Source organism: Artemia sp. Qi Xiang Cuo, chromosome 11 (assembly GCF_049724085.1).
Source record: "Artemia sp. Qi Xiang Cuo chromosome 11, ASM4972408v1, whole genome shotgun sequence".
NCBI lineage: Eukaryota > Metazoa > Arthropoda > Branchiopoda > Anostraca > Artemiidae > Artemia > Artemia sp. Qi Xiang Cuo.
In genome coordinates this window covers 24419106-24440328 of record NC_142804.1, presented here as the reverse complement: position 1 = coordinate 24440328, position 21223 = coordinate 24419106, and the positions used below count along the sequence as shown (strand labels likewise).

The 21223-nt window shown below is 36.7% G+C and overlaps 1 protein-coding gene across 1 annotated transcript in view; it reads left to right on the top strand.

The window, feature by feature from the left end:
- The window catches only part of Pex23 (tectonin beta-propeller repeat-containing peroxin 23), a 112016-nt gene that overhangs the window by 1081 nt on the left and 89712 nt on the right, over nucleotides 1-21223 (top strand). Inside the window, exon 2 of the mRNA XM_089096602.1 lies at nucleotides 9481-9702. Within this exon, the coding sequence (XP_088952728.1) occupies nucleotides 9481-9702 (222 nt within the window). The remainder of the gene's footprint in view (nucleotides 1-9480; nucleotides 9703-21223) is intronic.

Genomic DNA, 21223 nt, shown 5'->3' with positions numbered 1-21223 from the left:
TTTAAAAAGACTTAAGCATTGAATTGAAAACGTGGTGATATTTGGAAACTTTTTCTCTTTTGAAGATTTTAGAGGAAAGACTTGATGATAAAGGTTCTCCCCTTGGATAATATAAGAACTAGGATCATTATAAATATTTTAAAGTAAGAATTGTTTTCTTAACATGTCTCCTTATGAGGGGGCCAAGGCTAAACAATTACCCATCAGAAATAAAACTTTCCCGTAGCCCCCCCCCCCGATTGTGCAAATATATAACCTGAATTGGTATATATAGAGGTGGGGGTAAAATTCATTTCCGACAAAAATGATTATTATATTTGGAAAGAGCATAAAAAAAGGGCATCAAGTGGTATATTCACTTTATTTGTAAGTCAATAATATGATTTGGTAAAAATTTACCCCTTTATCATCAAGTCTTTCCTTCTTTTTCCAACTTAAAAGAAAAGAAGGTAAAATTCTACTTTAGTTACTTTTGAATATCTTGGAAAGGGGTTAGGTTAGGAAAATGAAACTTTCAGGGATGGGTCTACAGGCTAAAGTATGTCCCGGGAAGGTATTTTGAAGTACCTACCTCCACTCCTTCTCCCTCTAGAGGGTCCTGACCTTTGATGACCTTTAAAAATCTGTGAGTTATAGAAGTGAAACCTTGCAAAATAGATCTTCTGCTTAAATGAAGTATAACAAAATTGTTTTCAGCTTCACAACTTTGCTCAATCCCAATTTATAAGGTTTTAAAGATATGCAAATACATTTCCTACATTTTGGAAATAAACATTGATATGGCACAAAAATTCTGCTCAAATAAATGAAATTGCATTTTCAGAGCTAAAGCCAGAGAAAAAAAAACTGATAGCTGAAAATTAAGGTAAAATGTTGTTATGTCAAAATTTCAATTGGTATAGACCTGTCATGTAGGTAAATTTCAGGACCCTCTAGAGAGGAGTGTAGGTAGGTACTTAAAATGCCTTCCCAGGACATACTTTAGCCAGTAGACCTATCCCAGAAAGTTTCATTTTCCTAACCTAACCCCATTCCAAGATAGCCAAAAGTAGCTAAAGTAGAATTTTACCGAAAAGAATTTCAATTTTTGCCATGCTTTCAACACAATGCCTAAATCTTTGGAAACTGCTGTTATAAATTGTTTTTGTAGATAGCATTAGTCCTGGTCATTGTTAATTCTGTTTTTTTTTAATGATAGATAAAGCAGTGGCAAAAAATACAAAATATTGCTATAAATATACATATATTCAGAGTATGTACCCACCCCCCTAATATACAAATATACAACCAAAATTACATTCCAATTCTAAATATAGCCTTTATTTACATCACAAATAAATTTTGCCCCAACCCTCCTGATGTGCAAATATATACCCTGATTTGGATATATTTAGGGGCTGGGGTACAGTTCATTTGGTTACATTTAGGTTCAGAATGCAATTTTTGTTATATATTTGCACATTAGGGGGCATGGGCATAGGTAGTGTATTGTCTGGGGGGGCAGTTGATAGTGTGATATAGGGGGAGATGAAGTTATGTCGGCATGGGCATACGTAGCTTCTTGCCTAGGGGAGGGGGCAGCCACTTCTGTGATGAAGGGTGGGGGGAGTTGAAGTTATATTGGCAGTTCACAAAAACTTACATTGCCAGCAAGTTCTATCATACTTATGAAATCCTTATTAATAAGTAATCACCAAAAATTATAAATCATCAATATGCTTCAGCATTAATCTTCTTGGATTACAGCTAAATCTTTCCAAGACATTATGGATGATTGCTTCTTGTTTGACTTTTATTCTATCTCGATGTATACTCATCATGCAGAGACCTGTAAAAAAAAAATACTCATCATGTAGAGACCTGTGCTTTTCAGCCATATCTAATGTAAATTTGAAGGGTCTAGGGGGGCAGCTGCCCCCCTGCCACCCCCTCCCAACGCCCATGTTAGGGGGGTGGGGGTATATACTCTGTATGTATATGTATATTTATAGCATTATTTGTATTTTCACCACTGTTTTATCTATCATTAAAAAAAAATGGAGTTAACAATGACTGGGATGAATGCTATCTATAAGAACAATTTATAGCAGCAATTTCAAAAGATTTATTCATTGCATTGAGAGTATGGCAAAAATTGTAATATTTTTCTTTTAAGTTGGAAAAAGAAGGAAAAAAGAGGGAAGACTTGATGATAAAGGTTCTCTCCTTGGATAATATGTTAACTAGGGTCATTATACATATAAAGTAAGTAAGAATTGTTTTCCTAACATGTCTCCTTATCAGGGGCCACAATTCTAAATTTTTACCTTATTTTATTTGTGAGGGTGTGTTGCCAGGGGGGATTCTGCAGGGGGGCAAGGCAAATTTTCCAAAATAAAATGAATTTGGTTTGTATATGTTTTCTGTATCTTTGCATATCTAATTAAAATAAATTAATTTTTCAATTTAAATAAGTTTAGGTAAAGGACAACTTTATTCAGTCTAGGATTATCTCTATTGTTGAAAGCATAATGTTAAAAAAAGTCAATGCTTATGTTTATCAATCCAGTGCATTAGACTACTATATTTTTTTTTTTGTATAAGCCTAGAACTGGGGCTGTTGAGAAGGAAACATGTCAAGAAAATAATTCTTGCTTCATAATATGCAAGAAAAATATAATGGATTTTGACAGCAATTCCACTATACTTTACTCCCCCCACCCCCTAATGTGCAGATTATGGCCCAAAGTATATATTTCCCATGTATTTAGCCATGCATTTCTCTTTTTTCAACCTGTGTACCCATAAGTTGAATCAACTGTGCCAAAATCAAGAAAGAAAAGAATATAAAGGAAATATATAATTTTGGCTAAATATTTGCACATTAGGGGGGCTGAAGGTAAAGTATAATAGAATTGCAGTCAAATAAGTCCAAAGTTCTTATTGCAGTCAAAGTTCTTATAAGCTTTATGACTTATTAGGTGCTTATTTAAAGTTTCAATATCACTCTTTGTGTTTTGTGGAAAGGCAATGGTGTCGTAAATTTTTTTTTCAAGTCAGAGTAACAGTAACTGTGTTTAGAGTAGTACTGATTATAGTAGCACCTAATATTTTAGGAGAATCCTAATTAAACCCCTGTATATTTTTTTATTTATGAACCTGACTACAAAATGAAGTTAAATTGTCAGGGGGAATTTTCTTTGGTGGGGGAGGGGCGGGATTTTTTTTAGGGGAGATTTTATCAAGTACTTCTATACTTAAAAATGCAATCATTACTTATATGCAGATAGAATTATCTGCAGGGAAAGGTGGGGGAAGAATTTTCTACCTTTTTTGGCATCATTATTTTTTTAGTTATTTGTTTAGTTTCTTTATTCATGGTCATTGCTATTTTTTAAAGTTTGAATTTTTATAAGCTATATGACTTATTAGGTGCTTATTTAAAGTTTCAATATCACTCTTTGTGTTTTGTGGAAAGGCAATCGTGTGTTTTTATTTTTTTTTTTTTTAAAGTCAGAGTAACAGTAACTGTGTTTAGAGTAGTACTGATTATAGTAGCACCTAATATTTTAGGAGAATCCTAATTAAACCCCTGTATATTTTTTTATTTATGGACCTGACTACAAAATGAAGTTAAATTGTCAGGGGGAATTTTCTGTGGTGGGGGAGGGGCGGGATTTTTTTAAGGGAGATTTTATCAAGTACTTCTATACTTAAAAATGCAATCATTACTTATATGCAGATAGAATTATCTGCAGGGAAAGGTGGGGGAAGAATTTTCTACCTTTTTTGGCATCATTATTTTTTTAGTTGTTTTTTGTTTAGTTTCTTCATTCATGGTCATTGCTATTTTTTAAAGTTTGAATTTTTATAAGCTATATGACTTATTAGGTGCTTATTTAAAGTTTCAATATCACTCTTTGTGTTTTGTGGAAAGGCAATGGTGTGTTTTTATTATAATTTGTTTTTGAAGTCAGAGTAACAGTAACTGTGTTTAGGGTAGTAGGGGGAAAGCCACATACTTGGGATACCTCCATACTTGGGACAGGCTTAATATACAGTGAAGCCATCTAGCAAAAAATCACCAAATAATTTTAGGGAAGTATCTCTCTATCAGATGGCATCTGCAGAAGTTTGAATTTGACAGTAGCCATTGTTTTCTTTTGTGGAAGGATCAAAAATTTCAGGTTAGATGTAAAAAATTTTTCGTGGAGTTCTATGAACTGTCTTGGGAAATGTTAGGTTTACAGTAATCATTTACTGGCTCTGGTTTGTCAATTAGTATCTTTATGAACTAGAATCAGTGTTTTTTATGTGCTTTTGTCATAATTGTTGGAAAAATTACATGATTGCAGTGACATATAAGGTTCTGTACTTGAGACTGTCCCAAGTATTGGTACTTTGTGACATGTCCAATGCATGGGCGTAGGCACGGGGGGGACATTTGCCCCTCCCCCTGTTTTATTCTGGACTTCCTGAAAAATTTTGCAATATATATTCTCTCTCTCTCTTTTTCTCTGTCTCTCCCTCTTATGGCAGCTTAAGGCTGTCATCACTGAAGTTGTGAAAAATAAAATGAGCATACAAGATATGGCAACTATCCACTGCGTTTCCAAATCATCCCTTCAGAGGCATCATAGTCAGTACTTAAAGAGCATCAAAAATGATCCAAGTGCTAGGTTTGGATACAAGTCAAAAATTCAGCATAACATGGTTTTTTCTGCTAACTGGGAAAACCAACTCTAAATTTACTTAATAGAAGCTTTTAAACTTCATTATGGTCTTGGCATTTCAGAGGTTTGTGAGCTAGCCCATGAATATGCAAAAAGAAATGAATTGCCATATCCTTTGAGTTGGGATGGCAAGAAAAAAGCAGGCAAGAAATGGTATTATGGCTTCATGTCATGAAATCCAAGCCTTTCACTAAGAACACCTGAAGCAACTAGCCTATCTAGGGTAACCAGTTTCAATTGCTACAATGTTGGGATCTTTTTTTCCAAGCTTCGTGATTTCATGACCAGGTATGACTTCCCTCCTCAAAGTATATTGAACATGGAAGATAGTGGCTTAACTATCATGCAAAAGCCACATAAGGTTGTTGCTGAGACAGGAGTCCATAAAGTTGGAAGGGTGACTTCTGCTGAGAGGGGCCAGACCACAACCATTCTTGCTTGTGTTTCAGGATCTGGCAACTCAATTCCAGTGATACTTGTCTTCCCGAGGAAAAAGACTACACCAAGGATTACTCTAGGGGCTCCGCCTGGTACTGCTGCATGTGTTAGCAACAGTGGCTGGACTACAGCTTCTGTATTCAGTGAGTTTGTGCTTCACTTCATTGCCACTGTATGGCCAAGACAAGCCACAGTCAATTATTATGGATAACCATGGGTCCCATTTATCAGTTAAGGCTATCCAGGCATCCAAAGATAACCATGTAATCCTTTTGACCTTGCCTCCACACACATTGCAAAAACTGTAATCACTTGATCTTGGAGTGTTCTATACTCTCTATCCCATTACAACAAAGCAATTTCAAACTGGATGGTCAACAATCCTGGTATTCCAGTTTCTCTGTATGAAATTCCGCAGTTTCTTGGTGTTACTTATCCACTTTCATTTACCCCAACCAAGATCACTGCAGGGTTTTGAGTAACAGGTATTTGCCCATTTAGTAATGACATTTTTGTCAACAATGATTTTTCACCATCAGCTGTCACTGATAGACCACTGAGTAAGCCTGCATTGGAACCCAGAGATGAAGACTTGCTATCCTCAGAATTAGAAGAGGAGGGTGGAGCCCCTGATGATTCAGGAATCACCAGCACTTCAAACCAGAGTGTTTCACCTGCCATAATAAGACCACATTCTAAAGCTCATCCCAGAATGGCCACAACAAGAGGCCACACAAAAGGGGTCTGTTGAATTCTGACAGATACTCCTGAAAAGAATAAGATTGAGAAGGAGGCTGTGCTTTAAAAAACTAGAAATCTAAGGGAGCTCTCAGAAATCCTCATCAAAAAAGCAAAAAGCCTAGGCAGTCCTTTTTCACTGAAAGCAGAAGTAGCTCGGAAGATATTTTGGACCTGACTGAACCGATTGAACCAGAGGCTCAGGAAGGACCTTCAGATGAAAGAAACCCTTAATTTGGTGCTATGAAGACTTGAAACTGTCTTAGTACTTGAAATGGACACCAAAAAAGGAAATTGTTGGTGAAATTATATCAAAAATGGCAGAGGAAAAAGAAGTACAGGTTTGGTATTTCAAGAGGATTGCTCCATTCTTGAAATTCATCCCCACTGATGCTTCATACTGGTATAGTTCTACCGAAATCGTGATGATCTTGCCAAAGCCTCAGCCTTCCGGACAGACTAAAAGACAGGCTGGACATTTCGTCTTTCCCCTTGATTTGTCACCATTTAACGTGTTTTGAACAAGTGAACGACTTCTGGCTTAAGCTTGTTTTATACAGCTCTGCTTTGTTCTTCATTTTTCTATGTTACCTCTATTAAATAACTGAGTTTTGCATCAAATAAACGTTTTTATTGTCTGTCCCAAGTATTGTTTCCACTAGTCCCATCTATGATGTCTAGTTCCATACTTGGGACAAAATGGGTAGTTGTCAAAATAACATATTTTCTTGAAAACAAATTAATTGCACGACTTGAAAACTTGACAACACATTCCTTGATTAATGCAGATGATGCTGAGAAATTTTCGTTTCTGCACTGCAAAGTGTCAAGGAGTAAGAAGCAAATAAAAAAAAATATCCCAAGTATGGAGCCTTCCCCCTACTAATTATAGTAGTACCTAGCAATTTTAGGAGAATCCCAATTAAACCCCTGTATAAGAAAGAGGATAAGGGTAAGTGTTGTAACTATAGAGGCATTAGCCTGGTTTGTGTAAGTAGCAAATTATTTAGTATGGTAATACTTTTAGACTTAGAGATGCTGTAGATAAAGTTTTAAGAGAAGATAATGCAACTTGCCTTCTGATTGCATAGACAAAAACTCCTGCATGATTTTGTTTTCCAGAACTAGTAACATATCCATGTTATAAACAAAGAAACAGCCATTTTAGGAGTAGTACTGACATTAGTAGGATATATGGAAGATTTCAGCAAAGGTATAATTTTATTTTGTGGGTTGAATGCTTTTTGTAGACCTAATTATCCTCCAATTCTTAATTTATTGATGCAATTAATTTACTATTGATATTAATTTTTAGTGATTAACTTTTGATTATGTAGGACCACTCCCTAATTTATCTCATAATGTTCTGGAGATGAAACTAATCCCTCCATCTATACACACTAAAGATCTTTGAATTAACTATAGTAGATATAGTCAAAGTTGGTGTAGCAGTAATTGTGATAGCATTGCTTGTAGTGCTAGTAATCATGGAAACAGTTGTCATGGTTGGTCTACTGTCACAACAATTTGTTTCAGGATTCATTGTGCAGCTGGAGCAGCAGTAGTAACAACATAAGTATTAGTGGCATTAGCTATGAGACTGTGTGCTTTTTATGGAGTCAAAATTTTATCTTTTAGGCGGAATGATTTTTTTGTAGCTAAATTTATCCAAAGATCATAATGTATTTGAATCTGTTAATGCAATTGATGTTTAGTGGTTAGAATAAAACTGCTTAGAAGTATTTCCTGCATGACCTTGAAATGGAACAAGGCCCATTATCAGGTGTGCAAAAAGTTCTAAAGCTATGAATGGTGGAATTCCAAAAGCTGCCAACACTTTAGCAGCAGAACTTGTGTTTTGACAGATTTGCTTTGAGCAAAAAGTATTTTATATATAAAATTTGTGGAAAAGTAACAACTGTGACTTGGTATAGCTTGCAGTTAGTAATAAAATAGTTTTCTGAATCACAATTAACTATGTAATTTAATTCAGTGGCAAGCCGTGTACTAGACATAAATGTCATACTCCATAATTTTACATGTACCATCTTATCAAAAGTACTGTATTGTATTTACTCTAATACTGCTAGTGGAGTATAGTATATATAGCTCACTGCTGTTACTTTATGGATGGAGTTGTACACTCCAATGCTATTGGTATTATAAAAATAATGCATATCCAGCTGCATGCTTGATACTCACTGATCACTATACTTCAACAATAAAAAGCACCATTTGATTTTCTGGGAGAACAATATTGATTGGGAGCCTGGCAGTCACATGTATTATGAAGCTGTGATATTAGTTTTGCCATAATCTAATGCTCAAAATAAACAGAGAATGGCTGCTACATTGCAGTGTGGTTGTTTTAGGCTGCTAATCTTCCATGGTCTGGCTTTCCCATACCTGCTTTAACTGTATGTACACCTTGATAGCTACCAGCCCTTTTGAGATTCTTTCTACCTGACGAATAAACAGTTTTGAGAGAATTTGGCTATTTGTGTGAGATTTGGACAAATATTCACTTTCAGTTGAAGAGAAGTTTTTCACAAGGAAAAAGGATAACAATGACTTATAAGTAAGTTTTCACATAGCGACATTGAAACTGAATGAGCTTTTGGTTCGAACAAGTTTTAAAAAGCAGCAGTAGGAGAAGAGATCCATCTTCTCGCAGAAGAGAAGATACATACATCTCGTGAAAGATATATATCACCTGTTAAAAAAGAATCTCAAAGACGAAAACAGCTCTTTTGTTTTGTAGTTGCTCTTTTTTAGAGTCACTTACTGTTTATTAACACAATTTGTTTGATCAATCTTCAAACACAGATATCAGGTAGCAGAGTAAGAAATAAAGACAAGCCGTTTGTAAAAAAATAAGTCTGAAAAATAATATAAAACTTTACAAGGAAGCAATCTGGAAATAATAACCAAATTTTTATTTTCGGCTATAGTACCGTATACACTTTTTATGAATCATGTCTAGGGGTTGCTTCTGTTTTAATCAACTATTCCCAAAATTGGAATAAAATCGACAGCTTAATTTTGTCTCAGTAAGAGGGGTAGAGTGGAGGGGCTGCAATTTTTACAGTAAGAAGATTCTATTTAGGAAAAGTTTTGAATGGCATATCCAATTCTACCACATTTTTAAAAATTCATTTTAACAATAAAATGAGAACAATAGATGGATGCATTTGAATTGTTTTACAAAACTTTATTTTCATAGACAAGTTTATTACATTTGTTGTAAGATTGGGTCTAATATCTTTCAATTATGAAAATAATTGAAGCAAGACTATACACAGTATAATATCATATGCCTGCAAAGCCAGAGGATTGGCGGAAGCAAGGATCCTGATGCCCCCCCCCCACCCCTCTGGGTCCCATGAAAAGCCTATAAAGAACGTCTGAAAATTAAAAAAAAGAGAAATTGCGATTGCAACTGTTGCGTGTGCTAGTCCTCTGGATATATGTGCCTAAAAATACACTTTTTTAAAGCCGTTATGTCTCTCAAGGAAAATATCCAGGCACTCTCTACCCTGCATTCCAGTGCTGGATGCACCTAATGTAAATATGTACTATTGGTTTCTTTCAGATGAGTAGGCCTTCTGTTTTATATCTTCTTAACGAATCCGGAGAGGTTTACTCGTTTAAAGATGAAACCATTTCAAAATTTGATTCATGTGGAGCATTGTTTAAGAAAATAGATGCTGGAAAAACTGCCATATGGGCTATTGGTGAAAATAACCTTGTCTATATTTTTGTTCACAAAAGGGATCTGCCATTAGTTGTTACTGAAGAATCATTTGAAAATCAGGTATGTTCCTCTACATTATGGGGTCTCTCTCCCTCTCTCTCTCTCTCCTGTCCTCTCGAATACTCCCTCTCCCCTCCCGCTTCCTTTCTCCCCCCTCTGTTTCTGGTTAAAGTTTGTTAATTGCTGGTAAGAAGAATTATAATTAATTTGCTTTGTGTCATGATTGCTTGGTATCTGTGTTAGATTTCCTCTTTCTGTATAATTCTTTCTTTCTCTTTTTCTCTCTCTCCTTTCCTCTCGATTCCTCTCTTGTCCGCTCCAACACTCTCTCTCCCTTCCCGCTTTCTTTCTCCCCGCGTCTCTTTCTGGTTAAACTTTGTTAATTGATGGTAAGAAGAATTATATGGTAATTATTGGTAATTATATGGTAATTATAACTGTTATAGTTATAATTATATGGTAATTATAAATATATGGTAAGAAGAATTGTGTCGTGATTCCTTGACATCTTTGTTAGTTCTCTTCTTTGTGTCTAATTCTTTCTCTCTCTCTCCTCTCCCCCCCCCTCTCTCTCTCTCTCCCCATATCCCGCCCTCTCCTCTCTCTTTGATAATCAGTGGTAGGAAAGATTATAATTAATTTGTTTTGACCAATAATCGTTCCATGTTAGTTTATCCTATATTATGGGCTTTATTTCGAAAATTGTAGTGTGACTTTCATGTGTTTTTTTTTTTACGTGACCACTTCATATATAAGGGGTGGTCACAAAAACTTGGGAGGCGAGTCCTTCGATTGGAAATGAAACTTCAAGTACAATTTTGAGATCACAAAGAAGTGGCCTGATTCATCAACATCTCACTGTCAATTAAAACAGCATTGCAGAGACACATTCATATATTGGAAAGAGTTAAGGATGAGAATTATCCAAAAGCATTGCTGGTGTGTAGGGCGTCGAATCAACATTTCGGTTGCGAGGTCTTTATTTTACAGGGAAAAGCCAGTCGTCCAACCTTGTCACAGCGGAGATCGATTCCCAGGCCTCGTGTTGCCAAGCAGAGCATCAATCCACTGTGCCATCACAGCCTCGCATATTCATTTAATGTGATGTATTCCCAGATCAACTAATATCTAGCGTTAGTGAGATAGGTTACATTGTGACAGACATCCACAGCTGCATTAAAAAGGTAAAGTTTGTTATGGCGTAAATAATTGTCTACTACTAGTGAATCCACATCCATCTGAGGAACCTGTTTTCTTTTGCTACCGTTTACCAAAGGGATTAGACAAAGAAATAGGCCCATGAATTGCTTCCATTATTTAAACTAGAATACGTCTAGAAACGGTTGCTTAAAAACATGTTGTGGTCTGGGGCTGTGTATCTTTCTGAAACTGTCTCCATACAGAGGGCTATACCATCAAATTTATCTGTTGATTCATTCCAGCCAAAGATTCAACTTGTAAAACCTGGTGACTAAACTGGGCAACAGACTAGCGTCATATTGGATACCTATGATATAGTTTTTACCACGAAATACGTTATCATAGGCAGCACAATAGCGCTGCCTAAGTAAAGAATGATGTTGGCACAATGGATTTTTTTTCTTGGTCTTAGACCAGGGCACTACGTATCAAAGGAGTTGTCGTAGAAACTTCGAAAAGGGCTCATTCGATTGGAAATTGGAGTGGCTAGTGCCCTTTTTAATTTTGGAAATTTTTTGTAGGAGAATTACCCCCCCCCCCCCACGCCCATCAGTCCCCCAAACAAATCCAATCAAAATTTTTAGATAGCCATTTTTTTCAGCGTAGTTGATTTTCTTATAGAAAATAGATTTTTGAGGAGCTCACTCGAAAAGGGCTCATTGAATTGGAAATTGGAGCGGCCTGTGCCCTTTTTAATAGTCGAAAGTGATTGGAAGGCAACTAACAACACTTCCACGCCCACCATTTCCTGTAACACATCCAATCAAAACTTTGAGATAGCCATTTTGTTCGGCGTAGTTGATTTCCAGATAGAAAATATGTTTTTTGAGGAGGTCACTCCCCCACAGCCCTCAGGGCAAGGATTGTAAGTTTTTCCCTGGGGGCATATAAGAACCATGTTGGCACAATGTATCATTTATTATTTTTTTCCTTTAGACCAGGGCACTTCGTATCGAAGAAGTTGTCGTAGAAACTTTGAAAAGGGTTCATTCAATTGGAAATCGGAGTGGCTTGTGCTTTTTTAATAGTCAAAAGTGAATGGAAGGCAACTAACACCCCTTCCACGCCCACCAGTTCCCCAAATACATCCACAATCAAAATTTTGAGATAGCCTTTTTGTTCAGCGTAGTTCATTTCCAGATAGAAATTATATTTTTGAGGAGGACACTCCCCCACAGCCTTCAGGGCAAGGGTTTTAAGTTATGCCCTGGAGGAATATAAGGATTTTGTAGAAGGTGTTGTCGTAGAAACTTCAAAAAAGGCCCATTCGATTGGAAATTCAAAGGGCTAGTGCCCTTTTTAACCGTCAAAAGTGATTGGAGGGCAACTAACCTCCCTTTCACGCTCACCTTTTTCCCAAACACATCCAATCAAAATTTTAAGATATCCATTTTCTTCAATGTAGTTGAAAGTTCTTGAAATTAGGTCTTTGAGGATGACAACCCTCCACAGCCCTCCCTCAGAGCAAGGGTTTCAAGTTATGCCCTTAGGGTGCGTTGTCGTAGAAACTTCAAAAAGGGCTCATTCGATTGGAAATTGAAATGGCTAGTGCCCTTTTTAATAGTTGAAAGGCAACTTGGACATTGGAAGGCAACTAACACGCCTTCCACGCCCACCATTTCCCCAAAAACATCCAATTGAAATTTTGAGATAGCCATTTTTTCCACGCAGTTTAAAGTTCAGGAAATTATACCTTTGATTAGAACACTCCCCCCACAGTCTTCAGGGCAAGGGTTATAAGTTACGGCCTGGGGGTATATGAGTTTTTATTGAAATCTGTGTCGTAAAAACTTGAAGAAGGGCTCATTCGATTGGAAATTCAAAGGACTAGTGCCCTTTTTAATAGTCTCGAAAGTGATTTGAGGGCAACTAACCCCCTCTCTCGCCCACCTTTTACCCAAACATATCCAATCAAAATTTTTTGATACCCATTTTATTCAGCGTAGTTGAAATTTTTGGACATTAGGTATTTAAGGATGACAACGCCTCCACCACCAGAGTCCTCAGGGCAAGGGTCTTAAGTTATGCCCTGGGAGCATATAAGGTTTTTATAGAAAGCAATGTTTAGAAACTTCATAAAGGGCTCATTGAATCAGAAATTGAAAGGGCTAGTGCCGTTTTTAATAGTCGAAAAGATTGAAGGGCAACTAAACCCCCTCTTACGCCTGCCATTTCCCCAAACACATCCAATCAAAATTTTGAGATATCCATTTGGTTCAACCTAGTCGAAAGTTTTGGAAATTAGGTCTTTTAGGATGTTAACCCCATCCGAGCCCTCAGTGCAATGGTTGTAAGTTATGCCCTGGGGGCATGTAAGGTTTATATAGAAAGTCGTTGTAAAAATTTCAAAAGGGGCTCATTTATTTGAAATTGAAATTGCCCTTTTTAATAGTCGAAAGTGAGTGGAGAGTAATTAACCCCCCTCTCATGCCCACAATTGCCCCAAAAATATTCAATCAAAGTTTAGAGATAACCATTTTGTTCAACACAGTTGAAAGTTCTGGAAATTATGTATTCAAGGATGACAGAGCCCCCAGGGCAAAGGTTGTAAGTTATGCCCTGGGGGCATATAAGGTTTTTATAGATAGAGTTGTAAAAACTTCAAATGGGGCTCATTCAGTTGGAAATTGAGAGGGCTAGTGCCCTTTTTAATAGTCGAAAGTGATTGGAGGGTAACTAACCCCTCTCTCACGTCCACAATTCCCCCAAGCACATCCAATCAAAATTTTCTGATAGCCAATATGTTCAACGTTGCAGAAAGTTCAGGAAATTAGGTCTTTGAGGATGACAACCCCCCACATCCCTCAGGGCAAGGGTTGTAAGTTTTACCCTGGGGGCATATAAACTTCAAAAGGGCTCATTTGATTGGAAATTGAAAGGGCTAGTGCCTTTTTTAACAGTTGAAAGTGACTGGAGAGCGAATAACGCCCCTCTCACGCTCACTATTTTCCCAGACACATCCAATCAAAATTTTGAGATGGATATTTTGTTTAACGTAGATGAAAGTTCTAGAAATTAGGTCTTAGAGAATGACAACCACCCTCACAGCTCATAGGGTAAGGGTTGTAATTTATGCCCTGGGGGTATATAAGGTGTTTAAAGAAAGCGTTGTCGTAGAAACTCAAAAAGGGCTCATTCGATCGGAAATCGAAAGGCCTAGTGCCCTTTTTAATAGTCGAAAGTGATTGGAGGGAAACTAATCCCCCTCCCACGACCACCCTACCATTTGCCCATTATGTTTAAAAACTAAATTTTGCCTTAAGATTAAATCAAAATGCACTGTGTTAATGCTAATTCCCGACAAGGCATCTCAGCAGTTTCCCAAGAACGACTGAGGGTATTATGTTCAATTTTTCGGGGCTACTTCTGCTCCTAAAATTTAACCAAATCAAAATAGCGTAAGTGTATCCAAGCTATCAAAGAAAGTAAACAGATTTTTTTGCGAATGGTATCAAGTTTTCCATTTCAGATCAACTAGAGGAGGTATGAAACTAAATTAAACACTACTATTTGTGTCCAGATGCTTAAAGGGGTGCATGTTGTTAAAAATTGCTGAACATTTTTCTCCACTTTACAAATAGCAGGCCAAACTACAAAGTATTAAAAGAACGAAAAGATTTGAAATATTATTTTCTTTTTCCCTGAAAAGACTGTCAATATAAAACGAACAGAAATTAATTAATAAAACTTTTCACAAAATAAGTTTTTCAAAGAAAAGTAAAGAACTCAATTAAACAAAAAATGAGCAAAAATAAAATCAAATAATATACCAAGCGTGAAAGTACCACAAATCAGCATCGATAAATAAATGAAATCCAAAACAAATAGAAATTACAATAAATAACCGAGTCAAACTTAAAACGAGCAGAAATTAACATAAGTTGGGCTCAAAATCCTTATGCCTTCCCAAGGCCAGAACATAATTTGCACTTTACTGAAAAAAATACAAATGAATATGTATTGTCAGTTTAATATACATATACTGATATTTAGTAATCAAAATGTTAATATTATTTGATTTATTAAAGTTATAAAAGTAAAAACATTTGAATAATAGTGAATAATTGAATAAAGTGAATAATACTATTTTTATAACAATTACTAATTACATGACCACAGTTGCCGTTAAATAAATGTGAATAAGAGTTACACCGATTGGGTTGAATATCCTTTCGCTTTTCCACTCACTATTTATCGTTTTACGAACCCTCTTTCGTCTATGACATAAGTTCGCCCCGCACCCACTCTGTGATATGTCAAAACCAAAGAATTATTGTCCCGAGTGCCGACTGCTGGTAACCACAAATTTTGTCCAATGCGTGTCAGGATGCGGCCGCTGGTACCACCCAGTTATTAATAAATGTGCCCAAATCGGGCTAAAGGACCATACCGGTGAATAGTTATGCATGGACTCTCATGCTAAAAAAAAAAAAAAAATTACGTGACTCCGAAGTCGCAAGTATCTCAATCCCCACAAAAGCTTAGTGCGCATAGACCTGTAAGAAAAAGTAGAGTCGGCACCACTTCACCACAAATTACTACGGGACCAACTCCGAGCTACCGAAAGGGACTAAGCCGTCTGCGGTAAGTGTAGACATTCTGAACTATGAATCCGAAACAATCCGTCTAAGTGAGAAAATTAAGACCCTGGAAGCAAGTTTATCGGCATCTCTAGAAGAAAATCTAGCAATCCGGACAAGGCACTCAACGTTTCTGTCAGAAATGAAGGAAAAGAACAATCAAATTAAAGTATTGACAGGTCATTTGGAGGTTAAAGACTTTCTTATAGCCCAGCTGAAACAAGAACTCTCGGTGGCTATCGAAACCCGCCTTTGTGACCCTTCGCAAACTTCCCGGGACCAAGTTACCATGTCAACGCAAACGGACAATGATACCTCTGTTGCTAACCAAAATTCACCCCCTGATATTGAATTGCAAAACATAACATCTAGCCCAAGCGTAGCCCACGACTGTGTTATCTTATCAGACAAAATGAATCCTAGTGATACGTCATCAGCTAGTGCAAGCACACCCATTCTGACTCTTGCAGAGAAGAGTGACGTAAGAACATACGAAGGTAAACCGGACAGTTTTGCTCGTAAATACAACACGCTTTGCCGGTTCTTTGAACGAGGGTTTTGTAGACGGAAGAAAAAGTGTCGGTTTTTCCATATATGCTTAAATTTTAGATCAAAATGTTGCAACAAAAATGATTGTAGTTTTGATCACGTAGATTTGTGTAGTGTTTTAACTTTTACTGGCAGAGAAAGCGTTTTCGCCCATGTCACTCCTGACTTTTGGAAAATAAGAGAGCTTGCGCCAACGAGCGCGCCATTATCGCTCCCTGATGGTCGCTTACCGGAGTCAGCGACAACCTTGCGAATATGAGGCAAAAAATAGTTTCGAATTTCTGCCAAGCTTTCAATCACCAGAATTCAATCCTGAAAGTCCCCCTCCCTGAATACCCCTAATTTAGTATCCCCCTCCCATACGCACTTCTCCCCCACCTCTTCCCACCATGCCCTTGCATAACCGTTTTCGAAATTATCAGATAGCAGGCAAAACGATCCACGCGTAATAGCTCCATGCAGAGTTTCTAAAACTTCAAATAGCGAGACGAACGCTAATATATTTTCTGCTCCTTTGTCACCTTTTCCGTCTCGTAACCGTTTTGCGGCCTTTCATGAAGAATCAGATAGCCTAGTTATTGAATTAGATGAGCCTGAAGTTTCTCTCCCACCTAAAGAGACTTTCACAAAACAGACAAAAGTAAACAAACGTAAAGTTGTTGAAAAAGAAGTCCCTTAATCACAGTTTCATTTTCCTTCTTTTTTAACTTTAAATGCGGAAAGTCTCAACGTTGATAAAATGGGGGAACTTGAGGGTTATGTTCAAGTAACTGGAGCTGATATTATTACAGTTACAGAAGTACATAAACAAAGTCCTGAACATCTTACAATAGAAGGTTACAAACAATTTAGTAAACTAAGACACCAGAATCATCCGTTAGGTGAGAAAGGTGGCGGCGTATCGTGTTTCATGCGTGAGCAGTTGGCGCCGCGGCTTCTGCAGATTCCCCGTATTGATGACGATGATGAAATGATTTTTGTTATGATTCAACTAAAAAAGCTTCCGAGATCTGTAACTGGTATTGTTATCGGAGTGTTTTATTGCTCACCTAGTATGGCATCTTTCCAAAAAAAAGTTCTTTGCTGAAAAGTTAGATTTGTGTGTTGATTTTATTGCTTCTAAGTACCCGAATGTTGGAATTTGCGTCACTGGTGATAAGAACGATCTAAGAATTGAAATTTTCCTCAGAAGTCAAGGACTCAAGCAAACAGTAAAGTTTCCGACTACTAAAGGTAATACTAAATTTGATGTTATTTGCACACATTTGTCAGAATATTATAATGAACCTCAAGGCCTACCTCCCCTTGGTGGTAGCTACCACTACATGATAAAGTGGGCTCCACTGCCTTCGTATAAAGTAAAATATGTCGTTGAGGAAGTTTCCTACTGACCTCTTTCGGACAGGGGTCTCTTATAATTTGAAAATTGGATTACATCCGAGTCCTGGGATGAGGTAGCAATTTTAGAGTCCTCCGATGAAAAAGCAAAATTTTTGCAAGATAAATTAAGAAACAGATATGAAGAATGCTTTCGTCCTTACATAACCCAAGAAATTAAAGATTTAATTCAGTACAAAATTCAACTAAGGAAAGAAGGGAAAATAGGAAACGCTAAAGTGCTCTGCAACAAAGTACGTAAAATGCCAAGAAAAGCTGTGGCTGAGTATTACCACAAAAAAATTGATAACTTTTTTAATCAAAGCCTAGCATGTGGTATAAGGAAATAAAACGAATTTGTGGAAAATCCTCTAGTGGTGTGGATTTTTGTTCATTTTTGTACCTTTACCTATTATTTCTGAGGATCAAGTTTTTAGTAAAATAAGAAAACTTAAACGAACTAGTATGACTCCCATAGATATTCCGATTGAACTTATAAAAGCATTTCCTGACATATTGACTAGGTCACTAACACACATTTTTAATTGCATTTCAACTTCTTCAGTTTACCCACAGATATAGAAAAAAAGGGTTTGTTACTCCTTTCCCTAAAAAAGATACTGAACTTTATTTTGATGGTGTGAGTCCAATCACTTTGACCCCTTGTTCAGCAAAATGAACGGAAGTTTTGTAGCAAATTGGCTAAAAGCTGAAGTTGAACCCCTCCTTGATCCTCATCAGTATGGTAACAGAAAGAATACATCAACATCCCATTATCTAGTCAGTCTTTTACATTTTATTTTTAAGTATGTTGATGAACCTGTTAAATGAATAAACTTAATAACAATTGATTTTAAAAAGGGTTTCGATTTGATTGATCATAACATTTTAATTTCTAAGCTTTTAAGTGATTTTAGAGTGAATCCTGCTTTTGCGAAATTCATTCAGAGTTTGTTTTTTTTTAATAAATAAGTTCCCAATTTTTAAATATAAGAAGTCTTTCTCTGAAGCTGAGCCAGTTTTTTGTGGTGTACCTCAAGGTACCATTCAGGGTCCTATTCTTTTTCTAGCTATGATCAATGATATTGCTAACGATTGTGAAGAGCGCTGGAAATATATTGACGACCTTACCTTTGGAAAAATTTGTGAAGCAAATGAATGTAGAAAATCTCAAATTTTAATTGATAACGTGAAGACCAAAGCTTCCAGTTCAAATATGACAGTAAATCCTCTATTTTAACTATTTCATTTTTAAATTCTTCTGAACCAACTTTTCTACCAACTATATCTGATTCTCTTCAAGTCAGAAAGATCAAACTCTTGGGAGTTATTATTACCAGTGATTTAAAATGGGAAGCAAGCACATCTAGTCTAGTAAAAAGGGGTAATGCTGGGCTGCAGATGCTCAAGCTTATGTCGAGACAGGGCACCCCTACAGATCACCTCCTCCGAATATTTACATATTTTATTCACCCAATTCTGGAATATGCAGCTCCAGTCTGGCATTTTGGACTGACGGCTGAGCAAAGCGCCAGGCTCGAAAGAGCTCAGAAAAGAACTCTAATGATAGTGTCGAAGCAGGCAGAAATGTCGTATGAACAGCTGCTGACAAATTTTAAAATTCAAACTCTGAAAAAAAGAAGAGAGAAACTCTGGATGGGTTTTGGAAGAAAATCTCTGATCCACCCAATTTACAAAACCCTTTTCCCCCTCACTCCACAACATAACGACTCCCGCGCAGGGTTGCAGTGCCTGTTGAGAAACCAGTCGGTACGCTGTGCCCATCAGTAGTTAGCGAAAAGTTTTATACCTAGTTTTGTAAAAATGAATAACGAAAATCAGGAGGATTGATTAGTGTGTTTTATGTATTTGCTTTTTAATGTGACTCTACCAAAGAATTTTGGCATTGCCATGAAAATTTTGGTGAAAATAAAAATTTATCTATCGATCTGTCTATCTATAAATCTCTATTGTAACCGTGTAAAAATTTTATTTTTGCCGATTTATCAGCAGTGAACATAGATGAGGATTTTTCATTGGTACCCAAAATATAGATTGGTTGAGTCGTTCAGTAAATTTTTTCCAGAAATATAAAAAATACAACTCATTAGCAGAAACGATAAGCTATACAACCAGTTTCTTTTCGATAGAAACCGTCTAAAAATAGTTATACGGATTCATATAAGATATTGCGTTACATTTGAATCATTCTGTAAGATACATTGTTAAAGTCAGCACATCGATGAAACATATGGTCGAAAATCGAGCAAAAACTATACTGTGGCTTCGAAGTTAAAACTTAGTTTGTCCCCATGCCTGAAAGCTATATTTATTGCTTCGTGAAGGATTGTAAGAAATTAAAATTGAAAAAATATTTAGGAAGAAAGAAAAAAAACTTCTTACACTGAAAAAAAGTAATGAACAAAAACATTGTAACCACTAACCTGGGCCACAGAGGACTACTGGGACAGGGAAGAACCTCCCTCCTCCCCTCGCCAGCAAACATTGAATAAAGGATCTAACCTTAAAAATTGAAAAGTTTCTGCTCGGAAACAGACTTTTATGGTATCACAAACTAAGGGATTGTATTCTGACTCTTTCTTTAGTTGGTTCAGGAAAAATAATACAGAAAGTCTTTAAATTAGGACGGTGTAAATGCCATAGTTTTATCGGAGTCTGTAAAAAAAAAGAAACACTCTTCTCTAGGTTGACTGGCAAAACGTTTCAATCTTTGAAGGGTTTCATGGTCTTTAAAGTCCAATTTAACTGTACTATGTAAATAAGAATCTTTTTTTGTGTGTGTATAATCATGGCCATACAGTTGGCATGATGAAAAAGTATATTTAAAATATATACTTCCCGCATACAATTGAAATAGTGAAGGTTAAATGAAGTTGCTTTTGTTTCTAAAACGATCTTATCTAGAAAGGGTTCAGGATTAAAGTAGACTGTATGGATTTTGTCCAAATTTCTCCGCTGCTCACGCTCTCATCGGGTCCTCTGTTTTATCTTCCACGATAATAAGGCTATTGGCATTTTCCTGGACTTCATCACAGCTTTCAATACGATCAGTCTTCAATACGACCTTCTTCTCAGGGAACTGTATTATTACGGAACATAGACACACTCACTAATGATTCTAGTTATATCTTGCAGAAAGACAACAGCTTGTCTCCGTTAACTGAGCTCATTCGACTCAACTGTCAATTAATTGTACAGTTCTGAAACGGTCTGTGCTTGGACTGTTACTCATGATTCTATGCCGAGGTGATCTTATAGGTACCACCAATGACCATGCCCACCCAGCTCTATTCGTTGACGACTCAAACTTATTCATGTCTGCCAACAGGGCCGAAAAATAAAGTCCATTGGTGATGTCCTGAAAGCCATCTGACCATAAAAACTGGAAACGCTGTTATTCGCTTTCATCCACTCTGGGATACAAATATCCGACAGCAGTCAGTTTTGCTCTTTCATTTAATGACCTGCCGACTTCACGGCTGACTGTAACTAGATTGCCTATTATTATTTTGAATCACCACGTCCATTTAAACCGCACACTAAACAAACAATCCATCATATCTTCCCCAAACCTCAATGCTTCACAGAGCCAGCCACATTACCAGTCATGAAATCAGAAACATTTTTTACAACAAAATTGCCGTTTCTTACCTTTTTTATTGTTTTTTTGTGTGGAGAGACAATTTTGTCTCATCTAAAGCTACTTAAAACCGCCCAGAGTCGAGCCGTAAAAGCTACTTTCAGCCGGCCTCAGCTATATCCATCTAAGTATCTTTGTTCTGATACGGGTGAGAACAGTTTCTTGCAAATAATTTAACTGAACAATCTATTGGTTGCACATTCAGTTTTCATAT